At 40.9% G+C, this 18,893-nt stretch overlaps 1 protein-coding gene across 1 annotated transcript; it reads right to left on the reverse strand.

Moving 5' to 3' along the window:
- Nucleotides 1-16: 16 nt before the first annotated feature.
- BBS1 (Bardet-Biedl syndrome 1) lies at nt 17-18,248 on the reverse strand. The gene is made up of 17 exons (XM_032948476.2): nt 18,004-18,248; nt 16,453-16,529; nt 15,598-15,632; nt 13,415-13,687; nt 12,774-12,820; nt 12,178-12,216; nt 10,477-10,549; nt 8,233-8,364; nt 6,745-6,851; nt 6,085-6,205; nt 5,199-5,357; nt 4,428-4,497; nt 3,781-3,939; nt 2,940-3,073; nt 2,016-2,150; nt 1,830-1,916; nt 17-1,626 (listed from the first exon to the last, which is right to left on the reverse strand). Exons 1-17 carry the CDS (start codon nt 18,027-18,029, stop codon nt 1,540-1,542), a joined length of 1,761 nt encoding a protein of 586 aa, XP_032804367.1. The 5' UTR covers nt 18,030-18,248; the 3' UTR covers nt 17-1,539.
- Between the last annotated feature and the right edge of the window lie 645 nt (nt 18,249-18,893).

The raw sequence follows: 18,893 nt of genomic DNA on the forward strand, positions 1-18,893 counted from the left end.
AAAAGGTCTGGAGATATTTTTCTGCACATACTATCTTTATTATTTACAACATTCACAGCTATACAGGGTTTATGCACATAAAAATAGCCCTATTTGCTAAATTGTTCAATTTCCAAAATGACAAACATGTCTAAAATATACTATTCTACACATCTTATTTCATTGAAATTAAAATAAGTATTTTTTGTATTTCCATCGGCATCATTAACTAAGCGGCGTGTTATTTTAAAAGTGATCTCATTCCTGAGTTTAACGTGCTCTTAGCACCCCAACAACCGACCATTCATCACGTGGTAATGACCAAGGGGAATTGCTCGACTTTGGTTGGCTGGTAGGGCCGTGGGAAAAGGGTGCAGCTCAGGAATGAGCTTGGGAGCGATACGCGCAAGGGCTTTTTGTTTCCTACTGGTGCCAGTGTGCGCCTCTGCATAGAGTGGTATGTTGGTAAATGTTGCATAAAAAGAAGGCTGCCGTTCAAGCTCAGGACTGATGAGAAGGAAAAAAAATACAGAAAAGTAAAACAAACAAGTTGCTTGCGCCGTTTTCTCTAACGTAACCTTGTTTAACCGAGGTTCACCGTGACCCGCGGCATGATGTGATGGATAAACATGACTTTGCAACTGATTGAAGAAAAGATTGTACACATTTGAAATGTTAATGTATAAATCCTGTGCTGTATTTTGCGTTGAAAGGAAGAGAGCTGACTCTATACAACAGAAATCCAAAAATACACGGTGATGTGGGGGTAGAGTCTTGCAGACCCTGTAATCCATGGGGAAACGTGATTTTATTACAAAAGCCCCATCGCTTAAAAATCGCTAACTTTTTTTACGGATTACAGAAATGTAGAGCCACCCTCCAAAAAATATCCAATAATTTGCAAAAACTCATAAATGTAAGGATATTCGCCCTTGTGGATTACCGGAGTTTCCGCGAACCGTAGGGGCGCCACAAATAACAGGATTTGGAAATTATCGTACCATTTTTGTAGTTCATTTAATGCAATGGTCAATATTAGAAGATGTATTTGTGCAGTCAGGATCATCTCATTACACAAGTCTTTTAAATGCAAAACAATAATTTCATGCATCATAATAAAACATCACATCACTAAAATTATTCTAATAAAGAGAAAAATAATTGCATCTGACATGGAACATCTCATTTACCCACTCTTCAGAAATTCAGAAAATTGAATTTCATGCAACAGTTCTAATAACAGTTCTAACACTGTTGCATACATCATCAGCATAGGGTTTGGCAGAATTGAGTATGAAAGCATATTGGGGTTTTTTTTTTCCGGACAATCACTGCCAAAAGGACTCGGACCGTCGAATTTACCACATGGTGACCTCTGCGTGGTGTCGGTAATAATCCAGGACTTGAAGCCAGCATATAAGAAGTTCTGACCTAGGAACTTTGTCATGAACCTTAGATCATTCAGTTATATGGTCACCTCCCATTGATAGTGACTGAAAGTGGCTGGAACAACCACAGATGGCATAAGAGTGGTGACAACCACTCAAATATCCCCTCTGCTTAGGAGAAAGGCAGGCCCTCACTGACTGGCATATTGATATGAGCAGTCAGAATTGGTATGCTGCTTCCTTCACGGACTGCAAACACCTGGCATTGAACATTAGAAATTAACAGACAGCAAACAACTGGATTTTAACATTGTAACAAACAGGGTTCAACCATGAAAATTAAGTGACTACATCCAGCAAATACAAATGCTTATAATGCAATAAACATGTTTAAACAAAATTTTGCACTGTAATCATTAAAATAATAATTGCCCAGTCAATGAAGTGATTAGTAAAACATACCTTAATGATATCAGAGATGCCTTGGTCACTGCGACACTCCACAAAGGTCTCAATTGGGTAATTTAGTCCAGGAACCAGCATTGGAAGCTAGAGAAAAGCATACATACACAAAGTATATTGTATATTTGTTCCTCAAAATAGAATTGAACAATTGTTTTTTTTGAAAAATGTTTCCAACAATCCCACCTTGAAGAAGGCTTGAGTCATAGAGTACAGGCGCTCATCATATAAGAAGCAGACAAAGAGTCCCACACAGGGACGGCTTGGCGATGTATTCTGCAAGTTCAGCGTCAGTTTAAAGTTGGGGCCAATGCCCTGCACCTGCACGCACCACACAGCGGTCCTGATGTCAAGGAATTTCTACACAGACCCTTGTAAAGTGATGCAGAGTAATTACATGCAATTATGATGCACAAAGCCATCCTATCACAAGTCATTCTATATTCATGTTTGCTGTCTGCAAGTGAAGCTCTATTCTTCTACGTAAAGGTAATTTGCAAGTGCGCTCCGTGCCCCCTCTAGTGGACAAATCTAGTAAATGAGATTAGCCTACAATATAGAATGGAATTCAAACTAAACAATTTATCACAATTGCAACAAAATTGTCAGACCTGGTGGATGCACTGAGAGAGGGGAAGAGGAACACATGGATTAGGGAAGAAACGCAAGTAAGATACATCATATACGGTTGTTTTATAATTTGTTAGCTTCGGTCCTTTATTTTGTTTGGTTTGCTTGTCATTTTGAGGACCCAGGCCACTCTTCCGAATGAGACTATCCTATTACCTCGAGTTCTCACCTGGTTAACCAAAGGTAACTTCATGAGAATAAAACAACTGAGAAGACTGCGAATTGGGAGCAATTAAATTAGCTCCTGTACAGGTGCTAGATTAATTGTTGCATCGCAAGACCGTGCCAGATGACATTTGCTTGGGAAGGCTTTTACCTAGCAGTTGCTAGATCGTGACTTATAAAGATGATCGGACCAGGAGAAATGGTAGCAATTAAGGTTATACTTATATTACACTTAGGTGAATGGATTGGACAAGGTCGGGCTTCGAGATAGGTTTGGACCAGAGAAACGTGCACATGGGCGAGGAAGGCACGCACCGTGGCGTTCAATTTGAGGGGCTCGGCGAGGCTGGAGGAGACGGGCGCGAGGCAGGAGTCCAGGGCCTTCATGTAGGCACGTGCCGCCTCCAGACGCAGGCGATATAGATCCGTTTGAAACACCCGGTGCATGGCTGGGAATGTGCGTAACAGACAGCAAGTTGCAAGAAAGGTTTGAGGGAATTGCTTAATAAAGCAACTACTCATCCAATGACTAAATAATTAACTTAAACTCTATATATTTGGTTATAGGGAAGTAATAATCCAACCCCTGCACAATTCAATTAACTGTCACAATTTGTGGCCAAGTAGGTATCTAAAATACTCCCAAAGGAACTAGCTACACATCCCCAGGAGGGTCCTGAGGTCTTGAGATTCAATATATGTTTCGGATGAAAAAAGGTTTCATTATTAACACTCAAATTACAGAGACGTTTGGAAGTACATGCCATGCAATGCGGATCCTAGATGGTGGTGGCAGTCTTTGTGAATGCGTTGCACATTGCACAGTGCCATGCTCCAGATTGAAGCTGGACAATTTGCGATGGCATTTGGATATATCATGAAAAATGGGTCTCGTCTGGTCAAAGTAAAAAGTGAAATTGTCTCCGTGCTCAATCGAGCAATGGAATGGTGCTCATTTCCACTGGCATCCCTGAAGCAGCGACGGAAATTCAACATTCCCATGTAGGGAGCCAGCTTGCACACTCGGCAAGCACTGTCGAATTTCCACAAAACCCTGAACCGGATTTGAACCCGCATGTTTCTGATTGAGATGGCACCCTAACACCAGTGAAATGGAGTTGATGTTTATTCTCGCCCCCCGATAAGGAAGACGCACAAACGGCACACTCGCGCTCGCGTAGCGTCTGATCCACGTAGAGCTTGGTCTTCTTGGGCACGTTGAGCTTGATGTTCTGCGCCACAGGGGGCCCCAGAGTGGCGTCTTTCTCCTCAAACACTGCCGTGCGCTTCAGAATCTTGATGGCCAGGCCACCACCTGCCAAAAACGAGGCAGACATTACCTACAGTTATCCTGATCAATGTAGAAATTAACACATCAGTGTCATTGTAAACAACACAGGCAACAAAACAAATGTGCAAGCAGTACACCTCCTACCCAAATCTGTCTCTACACATACAAAAGAAAAGTATGTATTTTTTACACAACCGGGCCTTCTGATAGTGATTTATTTTCAGAAACATTGGCTTATTACAAGTAAACTCCGCACAGGTTTTTGCAATCAATGTCTCATCAACAGGGTCAGGCTTGTTTAAACCAATGCTGGTAAACTATCATATTTTTAGGCAAGGGTGCTCTCTATTAGCTATGGGTTCTAGTTCAACGCAAAACTATATAAAATAGAGGTAAAACAATACCATCCCACACACATACATATCATATATGTATTAACATAATACTACATATGTGAGGGTAAGTGCTACCTACTTCCACACCATAATTAATCTCTCATGCATCTGCCTTACCTTTGGTGGTCATGACCAATGTGCTGTCCTCACGGCCATATCTGCCGAAGCAGACACTGGTCACTACATCCTGCGAACAACAAAGACCGCAATTAATCAGTGGTGAATGTCACCCATGTCAATTACTAACTTGGCATCATAACAAAGACGTTAATGTCACAAATTTCAGCAGCGTTATAGATATTGTTGGTTCTTTCGGTAAAGTCACATAGAAGTGAAACAATAAATAATTACAAAAACGTCGTGAGAATTTTATTGTTTTAGATTTTTATTATTTTATTGTTTCCCTTCTACGTGACTTTACTGAAAGAACCAAGAATATGAATCCCTGCAGTCATGAAAGCTTTAAATTAGTGTTATAGATGTTCTAAAACGCATGCGCAATTATGGTTCTCTCAAACCAAATACTTCACAATCCACTTCCCTGTTTTATAAAGGCAATGAATATACCTTAGGCACTTAACATTTCTGTTGAGAACAATTTATTGTTAGTACCCAGGAAAGGCTTGCTCATGGCTCTTTATCAGTACCGTCCTGTCAAGTTTTGTCAGTCAGGGGCGATGACTGCTATGAAGATTCCAACGAGTAAATTAAGGGTAATTATTATTTTTAAATTTGGACCGGGACGCTGGCACACAATGGCTAATCATCACGATTAACCCGCACCGTGAACCATTAAGACAATGAAAATCCGTCCCTCTGGAACGAGGCGTGAAACGTCACTCCATCTGTGTGTTAAAACCTGAAAGCATGCACCGACGCTCATTGTACCTGCGTTTTGATGATGTTCACGAGGTACTTGTCCCGGTATATATGCACCTCGGAGTTAACCATGGCCACCAGAACAGCTTTGAAGCCTCGGCCCTTGTGGTCCATGAGCTGCATGGTGGTTATGGCGGCCGGCAAGTTGACAGTCCACAACTTTTTTCCCTGTGATCCACCGTCACCAAGACAGGAACACTCATGGTCACCGCTCATCTACACTGCCACTGGCTGTCCTCTGCATTAGCAGGGATGGATGTGGTAAATTTTAATAGACTCGGCTCTGCACAATAACAAAGGATTGAAGGTGTGACTTATGTTGGAATGACAACTTTTAGTTAATGAATTTAAATATGCCGAGTTTTATATGACAGGAGTTTAAATGTCTACAACTTACGAATGTGGTGTAAAGATAGGTTTAAAATAACATGATTGTTTAAACCATACAATTCGAGGCAACATTTTGCAAAAACATAAAACACATGAAAGCAACTTAAAACAGGGAACTCTATGCATTTGTATGCAATGGTTATAACAATACTAATCTTTACATGTATATGTCGCTGCTTAAATGCCTCAGCAACTAAAAGTGCCTTGCCTTGCATATAATCTCCAACATTCAAAGGGCACCCCCAGCGGCAGCTTGCAAGTGGGCAATCGTTGGCGAGTGAGGGACGATTAGTGGTACGTGTAATCCCAATGTAAGTTGGGTAGCAGGCGGCGGACAATTATGATTAATATACCAGCAGTAACAGCCAGGGTGCCATTTCTAATCCAAACTGCAAACCTCTGCAACAAGCAGACGAGCGTACTCCCGCTGGGTCACGTCAACAAGAACAAATATGATAAATGCTCAAACTCAATGCTTGTAGGAGCTACAGTGGCACGGCCACACCTTCTGCGTGTATCCCTGCAGGCTCTCGTCCATGCAGCCCACCACCACATTCTTGTTGACGCGCACAAGCCCCACGGGCTGCGAGCTCAGCTCAATGCAGTGCCGCGGCTTCTTCGAGTCCCTTCGACAGGATACGGGAAAGCGCACGGGCATTCGGGTTAAGCGAGACTGCACTTCAGATCGTCGACACGCGTAACGGCAACACAAACGGGCACTGCCGATGGCCAAGGCAGAAGTCGCGCTACGAGGCTGCACCCTTTCCAGCTGCTGATGGATCGTGCTGTAATTTTTAGGTTTAAAAAAATTACATGCATTTTCTAAAATTCCGGATGGAATAAGAGCAGCGTATTAAAGCCAAGTGAAAACAAACGTCTCGTGTGCCAGCCTCATTTCAAGCCAAGTGGATTCTCACTCGCCAACATACTTCCGGAGTAATCTCCTTTGTATAAATGGGATGCTCGAGCTCATATAGAGTGGGTACAGAAGGATTATTAAACCCATTTTATGGGAACTGAGATAGTTAAAAACTTTTACTTAAATGAAAATAACTACGCAGCAGATAGCACTGTCTTTCTTCAAAATAACTTGTCTCTTGTCAACGCTCACAATGCTTTATGTTAGGACATTCAATGCTCCACGTGCACGTGTGCTGCTAGGTACCGCTTGAGGGTGTAGACGTTGCCGTTGCGGCAAGCCACCACCACTCGGAACTCAACGTCGAAGAGGCCGGATATGTCCACGAAGACGGGTACACTGGGCAGGCTCATCTGTCGGGACGCATGCAGTCCACCATCACCCTCGTGTCGATTAAGGTCCACGCTGTTCACCTCATCTCATTCAATTACAACTCAAGAAGTGCTGTCTTCAATTAACCACGCAATTGCCCGAATGTCAACACCCCCATTATATACGATATACATATCGAACATGTTTCACATTGATGGGAGCATCTTTGTAGACTTTCACCTTAAAAACATCTTCCTTTACATTTTCCTCTATGGGTTTCCTCCATAATTGTGAATAGTGCACTACCTGGGCTATAGTTTCTTTAGATATTTGTGTATGTACATGTAAAATCCCAATTTACATAACGTTGTTCTAATTCATTAGATATGCAACATATCTGTCAGTCGGCACACACTCAAACTGTGGCACTATTTTAAATATAAAATCTTAAAATGTCCCGTTATCTAAAATCTCACAGACAAGAGTTTTGATTCTACAATGCATCAACCCAAACAGATGGTGATAAATAAAACCATATATAAATAAATATATTGTATATGATCATTCACAGATGTTTCCACAAACCATTTGGCATCTTGCAGGACTGTGAGCGTCAGCTCTGGGTGTGGGGGTGAAGGGTCACGGGAATGGAAAACTGTGCAAACTAAATATTTTGACTCTGGTGCTCAGTGACTGTGCCTGGAGTAACAGCGCACAATCGCACCAAAGATTCCTTTCTCTGTGATTAGCAAGAAACATGTGATCCTTATTCAAGCCCGAACACGCAAATAGCATGTCAAGTGCATTGAATCATGCCCTAATGTTAATTGAGGGTTCATGGTACATTCATTGAATCATAAAAATTATTATAATTAACTCATATACACGTATGTATCTTGAACTTCTTTCACACTTTACGTAGCCAGCCGTGCTAATCATGAAGGCACTATGGGTGCTACATTTAATACAACAGATGATCATCATTAAAAGTCTACCTCCTAACCCACGATCCCAAGCGAGGGTGAGGCATGAACTCCCGTGGGAAGTGGCGCACGTTGTAACCCAGCGCTTCAGAGGCAAGGGTTGATGTACCTCGTAGATTTTTCAAATTCACCAGGCTGCGAAGTGGCCACAACAGAAAATCTGTTCATGAATCCATCTGTGCGGACATTTGAGTGTTATCCCCTTGGAAGTATAGGTTTTATCTGGGTACTCTGGTTTCTTCCCAACTAAAAAAAAACTCCTTAAAACGGAACTAGTCAAGTATTCCAATGCAAGAACCTCCAGAAAATGAATATGGAGAATTAGTTTCATAGCTAAATAAACGATATCCCCATTGTTATCTTGGCACGCCGTGCATTTGTAAAACAACGCAGTGGCTTGGGTAGGGCAGGGAAGGGCTGTAGCTTTGCACACACTCACTTTGGCCAGGATAGTAAAGGCCTCGGGGTCCAGCACAAAGATGTCGGAGCTCTCGGTGCCCACCACAAGGCAGCTCACAGCGTCTTCATCCGCCAGGCTCTTCCGCAGCGTGCTCAGGCACGTGATCACTGTCTGCAAGTTTTATCAGCAGATAACAGCTCACCCCAAGACTCAATGACTCAATTGGGCTTGTTAATACCCTCCTGAACGAGACTCAGTGAGGCTTTTCTGGGTAAACAAGCGTAATAATACAATTTGGGATGAACATTGCATAACTGCTTGCATGTATATATGTCTGTGTCTCAATGACGGTCTGAAGCCCAGATCAAGTTGACTATTCTTTCGTTGTGTGCTTAAAATAATTACAGAAACGTTAAAAATAATTGCAAACATGCTGTAGAAACAAAGTGAGATTAAAAAAATCAGTGTTCTTTTAATAAGTTGACGAATTTACTTAAAACACGTGACCAACCTTGAGTTATGAGTAACGGTGTTTAAATGTTGCTAGGCTCGACTGCATGCGACTCAGGTGACACACATTTACTTACGCTAAATATAACAACCTAACCTCATTGGTAACAAAAAAAATTAAATGTTCTTTTGCACGAGTTAACAAAGAAGCATCCCTTGTCTGAATACTTTTGAGAATATAAGAATAGGTTTTACCCTTTCTGGCAATAAAACAGTTGTGTTACGATGTTAAAACACCAAACTGAAACCTTTTGCAAGGAATCGTGTCTGCATTAACCACATATACTTGTGAACATGCAAACAAAAAACATGCTCTGACAGTATATGCATTGTCTTTTAAACTGATTGGTCCACACCAGAGACAGCTTTCTTTAGAGCCCAGTCTCAAACAGTGTTAGACCAGAGGACGCCAAAAGGCGAACAGCACAAAGACAATGTCACTATCACGACATTGAGACCTCTCTTGCTATTATTAAAATATAAGAATAGGTTTTACCCTTTACGGCAATGAAATAGGTGTTAAGATGTTAAAGTAAGACTTCTTCACAAATCTGGCTGTCGCCTGATGAAGCTCATTGTAATTACTGGCGAAACGTCGTACTCGGTTTGTAAATGTTGTGGCTTGGCTCTCCAACACACCGGTGTGCTGTACTCGTGACGAAATGGCATGTTCTGTTTACATGACAACCCTTAATAGTTGGCTGTGTCGGGTGGTGGCGGGTTTTAATGACACATTTATATATTTATGTGATCTAACCCAAAAACCTTTATTATGGATGATATTGGTCACAAAAGGCTACGTGTTAAACTGTATTTATTGCATAAAGCATTTGCCCTTGCATTTGTGGCTTAGTGTCATTTTTGTAATTCTATCTGGTTGTGCCATGCCATATCATTTATCTTCCATAGGTGGCATCTTGTATTTTATTAATTCTCTATTGTAAGAAATTATTGACAGATTTAATGCTTGAAAAAAATTGTTCACATATGCAATGTAGAATATAACTAAACCCACAGTATGTCATTATAGGGAAATCAGAATAGCTTGGATATATTAATAATGGTTACACATGTATCTAAGTTCCAGTAGAGTTAGAATCTGTGCAAATGTTGGTGGAAAAAAAGTCATGCATAACTCTCACGATAGTTTGGTTCCATCGTGGCCAATATCCAGTGACTGCTCAAACCCCTCAAAAAGCTGACAGAAGCAGACACGTGGCGCCTCCTGCACTCTCATGCCCGAGCTCACGGCTCAGTGTTGCAAATTAGAGGCAATAGCAGACTAATTGACTGTCAACTAATGCTGCACGTGTAAGATGTACAACTCCAGTGATACCTATCATTAGATATTTTTAATAGGACAGTACTGAGCCCTTCATTTAAGAGCATTACAAAACAAGTATACATTTCATACACTCAACACAAATTCACATTTACACTATTTACACCAAAGGAGGCATGAGATAGACATAAGGTATTTACAGTAATCTCTTGAGCTTGTCCAGAACAACACTGCCCACCAAAGCCATGCACATCCACAACAGATTACCGCAGCCTATCTGTTTCTTTGGATCCAGTGGAAGCTGTTCAAATAAAGCATTGTGAAGATGTTATTGCATCAGGAGCCTCAACATCATCCTATGCAACGCGGTGGTCAATATAGCTTTGCCATAAAGTAGCTAGGCTGCACGCAGCTCATAGGCAAGGAGCTTTCCGAATGCGGTAAATACATTTTGCGGCTTGTTGGGTGGTTTACGGGTGAGTGTGGCTTGCCTGGCGCTTGAGTGGCGTGTGTTTGTGAACGGCAGCGAAGGCTGCCATCTCCTGAGGCTCCACCATGAGGAACCTGTCAGCAGCATAACATGTTCTTAAAACCTGGGCCAGACACAAGCAGAGGCTGTGGAGCTCTGGGAAATCATCCTCATGATTATGTACCGATCTATCTGGCCTGGGATCTAGGGTTCAAGGCTCGGGTTGCCACCCAAAAGGATTTTCTGTGCACAGCGAGTTAGATGTTCTCAGCCCAGTTGTGAGCTGCCATGCGAATGAACAGAAGTAATGTGAATGCAACCTACAACCCTATCAGCCACGCGTTGTTCAGACACAAAATAAAACATGCATTTCCCACACCAATAGAGACAGCAAGTAGGAGACATTGAGGATTAGCCAAGGGAAGTCCAGAATGCAGGAGTAACAGAATTACTAATTCACTAAAAAATCTAAACATAGCTAAGCAAATTACGATGTGTCAGGTGAACATAAAAACTCCATGTGATTTTAATGACAGTATGATCCTTTTTTTCTATTATGCTCATTTACCCAGGAAAGTACATACAAATGTTAGCACTGCACCACTACAGCATGTAGCTAAGCCTTTCATTGCAATATATGTATGCGATCTCAGAAGGGACTGTGGCTGAATTATGTGCAAATGCCGAAGACTGTAATGCTTCCCTTGGAAACCCTATGGGCAATATATATTTTTGCATGTACTCAGAGACGGATATGAATTATATGCAAATATTAGCTGTGTGATTCAAAGCCATCACTTAGGAAATAGATTAACTTAATTAACTTAGTATGTGTGAGATTCATTTTAAAATGTATAAAAAAACAAACACACAATGTAACTGGGTTTCACCAAATATCCCAATTCTGAAATATACCTGCAAATTACTAAATTGGGATTCCATATATCAACAGAAAACTTGGCAGGACCCTCCTGAAAAAAAGCCTTCAGGCTAAGTGAGGCTTTCTAGCATTAGAGGCTCTGTCTCATTACTTTCTAGGTATACAATAAACCAGGCCAGTCCGCTGTATGTATATTATTAAATAAATGCATCTCTTGAGCCACAATATTGGCAACAACTAAACAAGGACAAGAAACTCAGCAGCAGGCTACATCTGACGCATTTTATAATGCAAAACCAGAAACACGTTGTAACGGTGGGCATTTGATGAATAGAGGACTATCACTCATTCCAACACAAATATATTTTTGGGTTAGGCCACGTAATAACTTGGCTAATATCTCCCGCAAAACCCTCCAGCACACGACACAGCCAAACAAATTCCGTAGTCCACGTGTAAAAGCATTCAATGCACCAATTTCAATGCACCAATTAACCCACAAATTGTTGTTTCAGCTCACCAGTAAGCTGAAGAACAATTCTCACAACTCAATCTAGCAATTAGAAAAGATGCTTCACTTGAAACTATGTCAAACATCTCCAGGAAAATCCTGGAATTCAATAACCAAATACAGGAAGTCAGAATGATTTGGCCAGATCATTACGTGGTTCAACCCAAATCAATTATGAATAATATTGGTTATGAAATTCTATGTGCCCCGTCTTTTTGTTTGTTTGATACGCATAATGGTACAGCATAGACTTCATAATACAAAGTGCAACCTGTTCTCTGAGGCGAGTGCATGGCTTGCAGCTGATGTTGCATTGCACAAACAGGACTTACTTTAGCGATCTGACAGTAAGAGGGACGTCTCCTTTGCTCCTGCAATGTGTGAGAGAATCAGGAGCAACAACATTCTCCATTGGTACAGCACAAGGAAGTAAAACATTGGAATTTTCAGGAAGTAACGTTTCATTGTGAAATCCAAACCTTAATCTAACTCACTTGATCCTAATATGGATCCTATTCAACTGCTCTTGACCATAGATCCCAAACCCTTTTCTGTTTTACCATAACCCCAGCCGCAAACACTTTCAAAAGTTTACTGTCATCATTTAACAAGAGTCTTAAAAATAGTAATGTTTTAAGTGTGGAATTTCCTGCACCGGCACAGGGCTCTAAACAGGAGATGGGCATACCCTCAATGCTCATTTGAGCAGGAACTAATTTTGACTTGGACCTAACAGAGTACTTTTGGCATGTCTTAACATGAACACCGATTCAGAGATGACAATGCTACGTATCACTTGAATGCACCATATCTTTTTTTCAGGCAACCCTTCATTTAACTCGGTAAAGTAAATACACAGAACACTACTAGCAACAGTACTTGTTTAAAATCACTTGGCACAAAAAGAGCTTTAAAAGCTTCCATTTACCGTATGTTTTCCAGCATTTCTTTGAGAGCCATGTAGTCGATTTTGTCCTAAAAATGTCAAGAAACAATTTTCGAAGCCACACATTCAGATACAAATCTTGCAGCATCATTCCCTGGGGGCTCTTCCCAATGTGTTGTTCGGCTCTCCATTAGTGTTCTGAACGGGAATATCTTTATCTCAAAGCATAGCAGTGACAGCACGGTTCAGATTTTTCTGGTGATTAAGAATACAAATTATATTTAAGAAGTTTCACTGTGTTGTCATGAATAATATATACAGTAAGGGTGTAATAATGCAGAAAATCCTTACTACCAATATTCTTCAAGACGGCACAACATTGGGATGTTTAGAAAATTAAATGAATGAGTGTTCTAACAATGGGAGTCATTGGGAAACACCAAGATACATGTATTGAACAATTCTTGTAAGAATCAATGTTTTTGTTTATGGAGAGTATATGCAAATGATACATTTAGGCTAATAGGGTGAATGCATGTACACAAATGAAACAGATCAAATGATAAACAAGACAAAATAATTTACACTAGCGACAAAAAAGTATTTATTCTTCAATTGACAAAATTGATGGGATTGATAATCATGATGAAATTAATGACAGATGGTAAAAGGGGCTCATTTACCTCTCTCGCCTGGATCCAGAGGTCCATCTCCAGCTGGTTGACCTCAAGTGGCGGCAGGGTGAACTTGAAGTAGGGCCGCAGGTTCTTGTAGACGTACACGAAGGGACCCGAGGCGACGGCGATGGCGGGTGAGCGGGGTTCGTTGGTGTCCATGAAGAAGGTGGCGACGCCGGTGGGCAGGTCGATGAGGGTGTTCTCTACGAGTGGCGCCGTGCCGCGGAACACGCGCAGCTTCATGCTGTACGCGCCCGTGCCCAAGTCGGCCACCACCAACTATATGCACAAAATCAGAATCGTTAATGATTTATATTCGGGTTGTTAAATGATAACCGCTATACTGGAAGCCATGTCCAGTAGGATATTATAAATAAAGACACTGTTTTAAGAAATGTATCCTATTGTTTCAACTGCCGCCACTAACAGGTGACCCTTAGATTGCAAGTCTAGTGAGCTAACCATTAAACCACGACAGCTCCCTTCGTTTCTCAGTTAAAAAGGTAAACATGCAATGGATATTTCTCGATATTTCAATATGTGCATCAAACCGGTAGTCGGTTTTTACCATTTTCTTTCAAGCTGCTAAAACTATTTTATGAACATATTCTTGGTTTTTTCGGTAAAGTCGCGTAGAAGGGAAATAAAATAATAAAAATATAAAACAATAAAATTTCACGACGTTTCGACTGAAAAAATTCTCACGACGTTTCGACTGCAACACAAGCAATCATCATCAGGTGTGAAAACCACAGCAAGAACATTTGAAAAAAGTGGTGCTTTTTTTTACGTTAGCACCACGGAGAGCGATTTGGCAGTTATTCAGATGGACGAGTCCATCTATGTTCGGAAAAGAGGAGGGGGGAGACGAAAATAATGGATGCGGTCTGAAAGCCATCGTAAGCGTGAACAATCAATTAAGACCCGAAATGGTTTATCAAATCCTTCCAATGATTGCTAAGCCATAATCCATCGTCTCGGTTGAAATTGTCTCTGTTTTTATATGTGGATAGCCTCATGAACGAATCTCTCATGGTAGCCAGATGGCTTACAAAGAACCTCTGTCTTTTTTCAAATTTTCCTGCTGTGCTTTTCACACCTGATGATGATTGCTTGTGTTGCAGTCGAAACGTCGTGAGAATTTTATCGTTTTATATTTTTATTATTTTATTGTTTCCCTTCTCCGTGACTTTACCGAAAGAACCAAGAATATGAATCCCTGCAGTCACGAAAGCTTTAAATCAAAATGCATTTTATTAACCCTAATTTATTGCATTGTCATCATTATCATCAGCTGCCGTGGAGTAATGATTAGCACACTGGACTGGCCATCCAAAGGACACTAATTCGATTTGATCTCCTAGGGTGGCAGTTTAAACAATGAGGAACGTTTCTCAAATCCCCTGTCTCTGTCCACCTCGCAGTATAAATTGGTACACCACAGTTAGTCGATCAGCAGGTTGGATGTGGTGGGGAAAATGTGAGTACACACATCTCTTCTAACACGTCAGGTGAACGTGGAAGAGTAGAATAACCTCGAGCGTTCGCTCTATTTGAGGCTCTTCATGCAGCAGTAGCTTAATCAAGGAATTGCAGGGCTGCACCTTAACATTTTACCTTTATCATCATGATGCCACAAGTAGATGTAATACTAAATAAAGGCACATTGTGGCCACCTGGATGCAAATGGGATACTCCCGGGCCAAAGTGCTCACTGAGAGCTCGTAGTGTTGACATTCTGGGTTCGATTGCGGGTTTCAGCCACTCAAGATTAAACTGGGTTCTTAAGTTAAGAGTTGACGATCTCCGTTCTTTCATCAAAAATTGTAACAAAAAATTCAATCATAGCAGAATTTGGTTTTCACTTTATTTGGCATATTTTCAGCAATGAGGACTAAACAAAATAATAGATTGATGTGACAGCATAATTTAAATATAATTAGGAGACACGATCCAAAATACATAAAGCCACATTCACCTAATATATTTTTGTGTGTCTAAGCTTTATGTAACAAATTAACAATTCATATAGCCATGTAGCACTTCGTTTTCATCAATTAAAAATTTAAGTAATACTTATAATGTTTTATGCTACAAATTTTTCATGGTGCTTTAGCGAAATGCACGAGATATGGGGTGTTATCATAGCAGGAAGTTGATGTGCTCTGATAGACTATACCTGCACATACCTTATTGTCTCCATCTCCATGCAGATCTGCCAATGCTGTTGAAAAATAAATGCAGGCAAGTGTGAAGGTATAAACTGACGTCATTTTCAATCCACTTTACTTAAAAATTAATGGATATTTTCCCATATCAAAATGACTTACAATATTAAAGATATAAAATTCAATGTATTTGTTGCTGTCAGGTGATGATGTCCCGAATATTGATTAATAAGTGGAGGAAGGCACATTAAAAAGTATGAACTATTATGAAGGTTATGATTTTGGCACAGTTGTATATATAAAATTTCACAGCTGAGGTGCGGGAAAAAACCCAATAACTCATAGAAAGTTCACTTAATAAAGTAGGTTGGCAACCTCCCCAGTTTTCAATAAAACATTCAAATAACCATTTAAAAGTAACATAACGAAACTTAAACAATTTCATATTGATTTTGATTAAACTGAATTAAAAACGGGGCACTCAGTTTACATCAGGACAGTGCTATGCCCAGGAAATAATTGGATGCAGAATACAGCCACGTGGATGACTTAAATCACAAGCAGCTGATCTACGATGCTGGGGAATGGCAAGGTGAAAGGAAAACCACGACCAGAGTTACCATCATGGTGCCCCAACAACCTTATCATCAGATTGGTTATTAGAGATGAATGGATAAATGTGAACATGCAGTGGCCTTAAACATTGTGCCATGAAAATAAACCTGAAACCTCAAAGTCAGTCTATGATCTGTAACCATGAAGACAATTTAAGTGGTGTGGACACATTGACAATAAGTCAAATTGATGCAAAATACCATCTCAAGTGTCATCTATCTTATAAGTCAGCTGCATGTCAAACGTAGCTGTACACCTCACCCATGCATGAAGTGAAGGTGTACAGGTTGGCCACTGGGTCGTAGTGTGCATCTAGCCACTTGGGGTTCCCCTCCACACTGCAAACACAGAACATCGCTCCACGTCACCCACAATGACAACAGACACTGGCTATCCACTAGCGATATGCACGAGAGCCTGGTCAACCATAACATGACTCAACTTTGGTTAAAAAAGCACAGGCCTGATGTCATGTCACCGATATTGCTTCCTTTGACGTCATATTTTCGATCAATCAGGAACATATTTTTATTTGTATCGCGGCAAGATTTTCGAATTCCTGTGAAGATCTGGAACACATGGCTAGGATCCACATATTGTGACACTTGTACACGTGGACTTTTTGCCAAATGCTACAATTACATTTGCAATGCTTCTGGTAGCTACAGTTTTATATTTGGGATTTCCATGCTTTCACCAGGATGGCAGAAAGTTGTATCTTTGTTCAACTAAAAAAAAACATGTCTGAAGTGTTGATTTATTGGTACAGATTTGTGGTAGGGATTGGGGTTATTACTAGAATAATACACAGAATGGGATTAAGGAAATTGAATGGGATCCAGATCAGATTTGGATAGGATCAGCAAAGTTTTCCTGGTTAAATTATATAATTAAATAGTTATATATTATTACAGCAATAATTTCATTAATTTGGTCAAAGATAAATACATGACCATTAAATAGTATATATATTTCTATTTTACATAAATATCTAATATTGCATCCAGCCAGGACCCTTATATTAAAGTGAAGGTCCTTGCCTATAACATCTGGCAATTCATCAGCATTTATTTAAGACTGCCTCTGCTGATGAGACGTTGAATGATGAAAAACGGCCAGAGTTTGCTCGTACTGATGAATCAATGCTGCTGAAATTATGCTCTCAGAAGCCCATATGACCGATGGTTTGTGTAAGAAATATTTTTTTATGTAGACCTATATCGAGGCGACAGTCCGCTTACGTATTTCGTTATTTATTGAATGCTGATTATTTTGTGTTCCAAAAAGTATTTAAAATTTAGGGTTTTTTTCTCGATAAACAATCTACGTGTTTTTTTTGTTAATGTAATTCTCTACAAGGGTGGTTTCTTCATGTGGCTATCTTTAGCATCGTATGCACAGCAGTCCGTGATTAATGAGCAAATACCACGTAACGTGTCCAAATGAAGTTGACGAGTCTAACGTGAAGCGCCGATGCTGACATCACCGGTAACCTTCCCTCGGAAGCTAAGCCGGTTTGAGCCTGTAGAGTGCTCGCCATGGGAGACCACGATGCATAACAGGTGCGATAGGCGCTGCGTGGTGGGCAACAGAGGGCAATGCAGCAAACCCCGCTGTCCTCCCCGCCTTCATCAAGCCGCACCGACCACCGTGGTGAAGTATGGCAAAAACAACCATCGCAACCTGCACAGCGTGGGGAATAAGGCCCCTCATCCAGCACTGGATAGGACATGTGGAATGGAACCCAGGGAGCCGAAGCCATTCACCCACCCCTTAAGTCTAGAACAGTGATGTTGGGCGACTCGAACTCACCTCTCCTTGGCGTCTGCGTTCTCCATGGCTGCTCGGGTTTGAGGAGGCGCCGTGTGGAGGGTGACACAGTGCGGCACTGTGCAGACACACTCGCTGAGAGCTCTCCGTGTGGAGACAGACAGAGACACTCTCCGTGTGGAGACACTCTCCGTTACGTTCACGGCCTCTCGCTCATGAGCGCCTCCACCGTCGCCTAGGCTACCAGGGCCGACCTTTAACCCTGCGCCATGACGTCATGAACGCCCCGATGGTTTGACGTAATGACATCACGACATCTATATCTGGTGTGGTGACGTCAAACGTCAAGTTCGAGTTGATTTTGATTGACGATGTGAGAACTCGGAGACAAAGAATAGATTCTCATTTGTAAGTGACCTGGGTCACCAAAAATTACAAAAACAAAACAATATTATTGTGTTATTTTATTTTATCAATTTATTATTTTATTCTCATTCTACGTGACTTTACCGAAAGAACCAAAGAAGATGAATCCTTGCAGTCACGAAAGCTTTAAATCGAAATGAAAAGTAATGCAATGAAGCAAATAGAAAAAAGCGGTGAAAACAACTGTCACATGAGAAGCAAAATATATTGCGCACAAAAATCTATTTAACATTATACATTTCCTGTAGCGCAAATCTGGATTGGGAAGATTACTTTTCGATTGATCATAGCACAATTTCAATTGAGTTACAGAAACATGTAACAGCTATACCGTGGGTATTGTACCACATATGTATACTGTCCAAATCAATTGTAGTGACGTGATAAAGAGCCTGGTATCACACTGTGATTTTGATGGCAGTGACCAAGGACATTTTTGTTAATAGTCCTTGGGCCAGACCAGATATCGATACCACCCGAGGTGGCAAAACTTCACTGGTGCCATT

Source organism: Petromyzon marinus, chromosome 6, assembly GCF_048934315.1.
Source record: "Petromyzon marinus isolate PM22_M1 ecotype Great Lakes invasive population chromosome 6, UKy_Petmar_22M1.pri1.0, whole genome shotgun sequence".
NCBI classification, from domain to species: Eukaryota; Metazoa; Chordata; class Hyperoartia; order Petromyzontiformes; family Petromyzontidae; genus Petromyzon; species Petromyzon marinus.

What these genes read in the sequence shown, in the direction of transcription:
- BBS1 (XM_032948476.2), bottom strand. Translation starts at nt 18,029, where the DNA reads ATGGAGAACGCAGACGCCAAGGAGAG. An exon ending in CTTACTGTCAGATCGCTAAA is followed by an intron (nt 10,550 to 12,177) that starts GTAAGTCCTGTT and finishes TGCTGCTGACAG; the next exon opens with GTTCCTCATGGTGGAGCCTC. An exon ending in CCCTCAAATTGAACGCCACG is followed by an intron (nt 2,151 to 2,939) that starts GTGCGTGCCTTC and finishes TGGTGCGTGCAG; the next exon opens with GTGCAGGGCATTGGCCCCAA.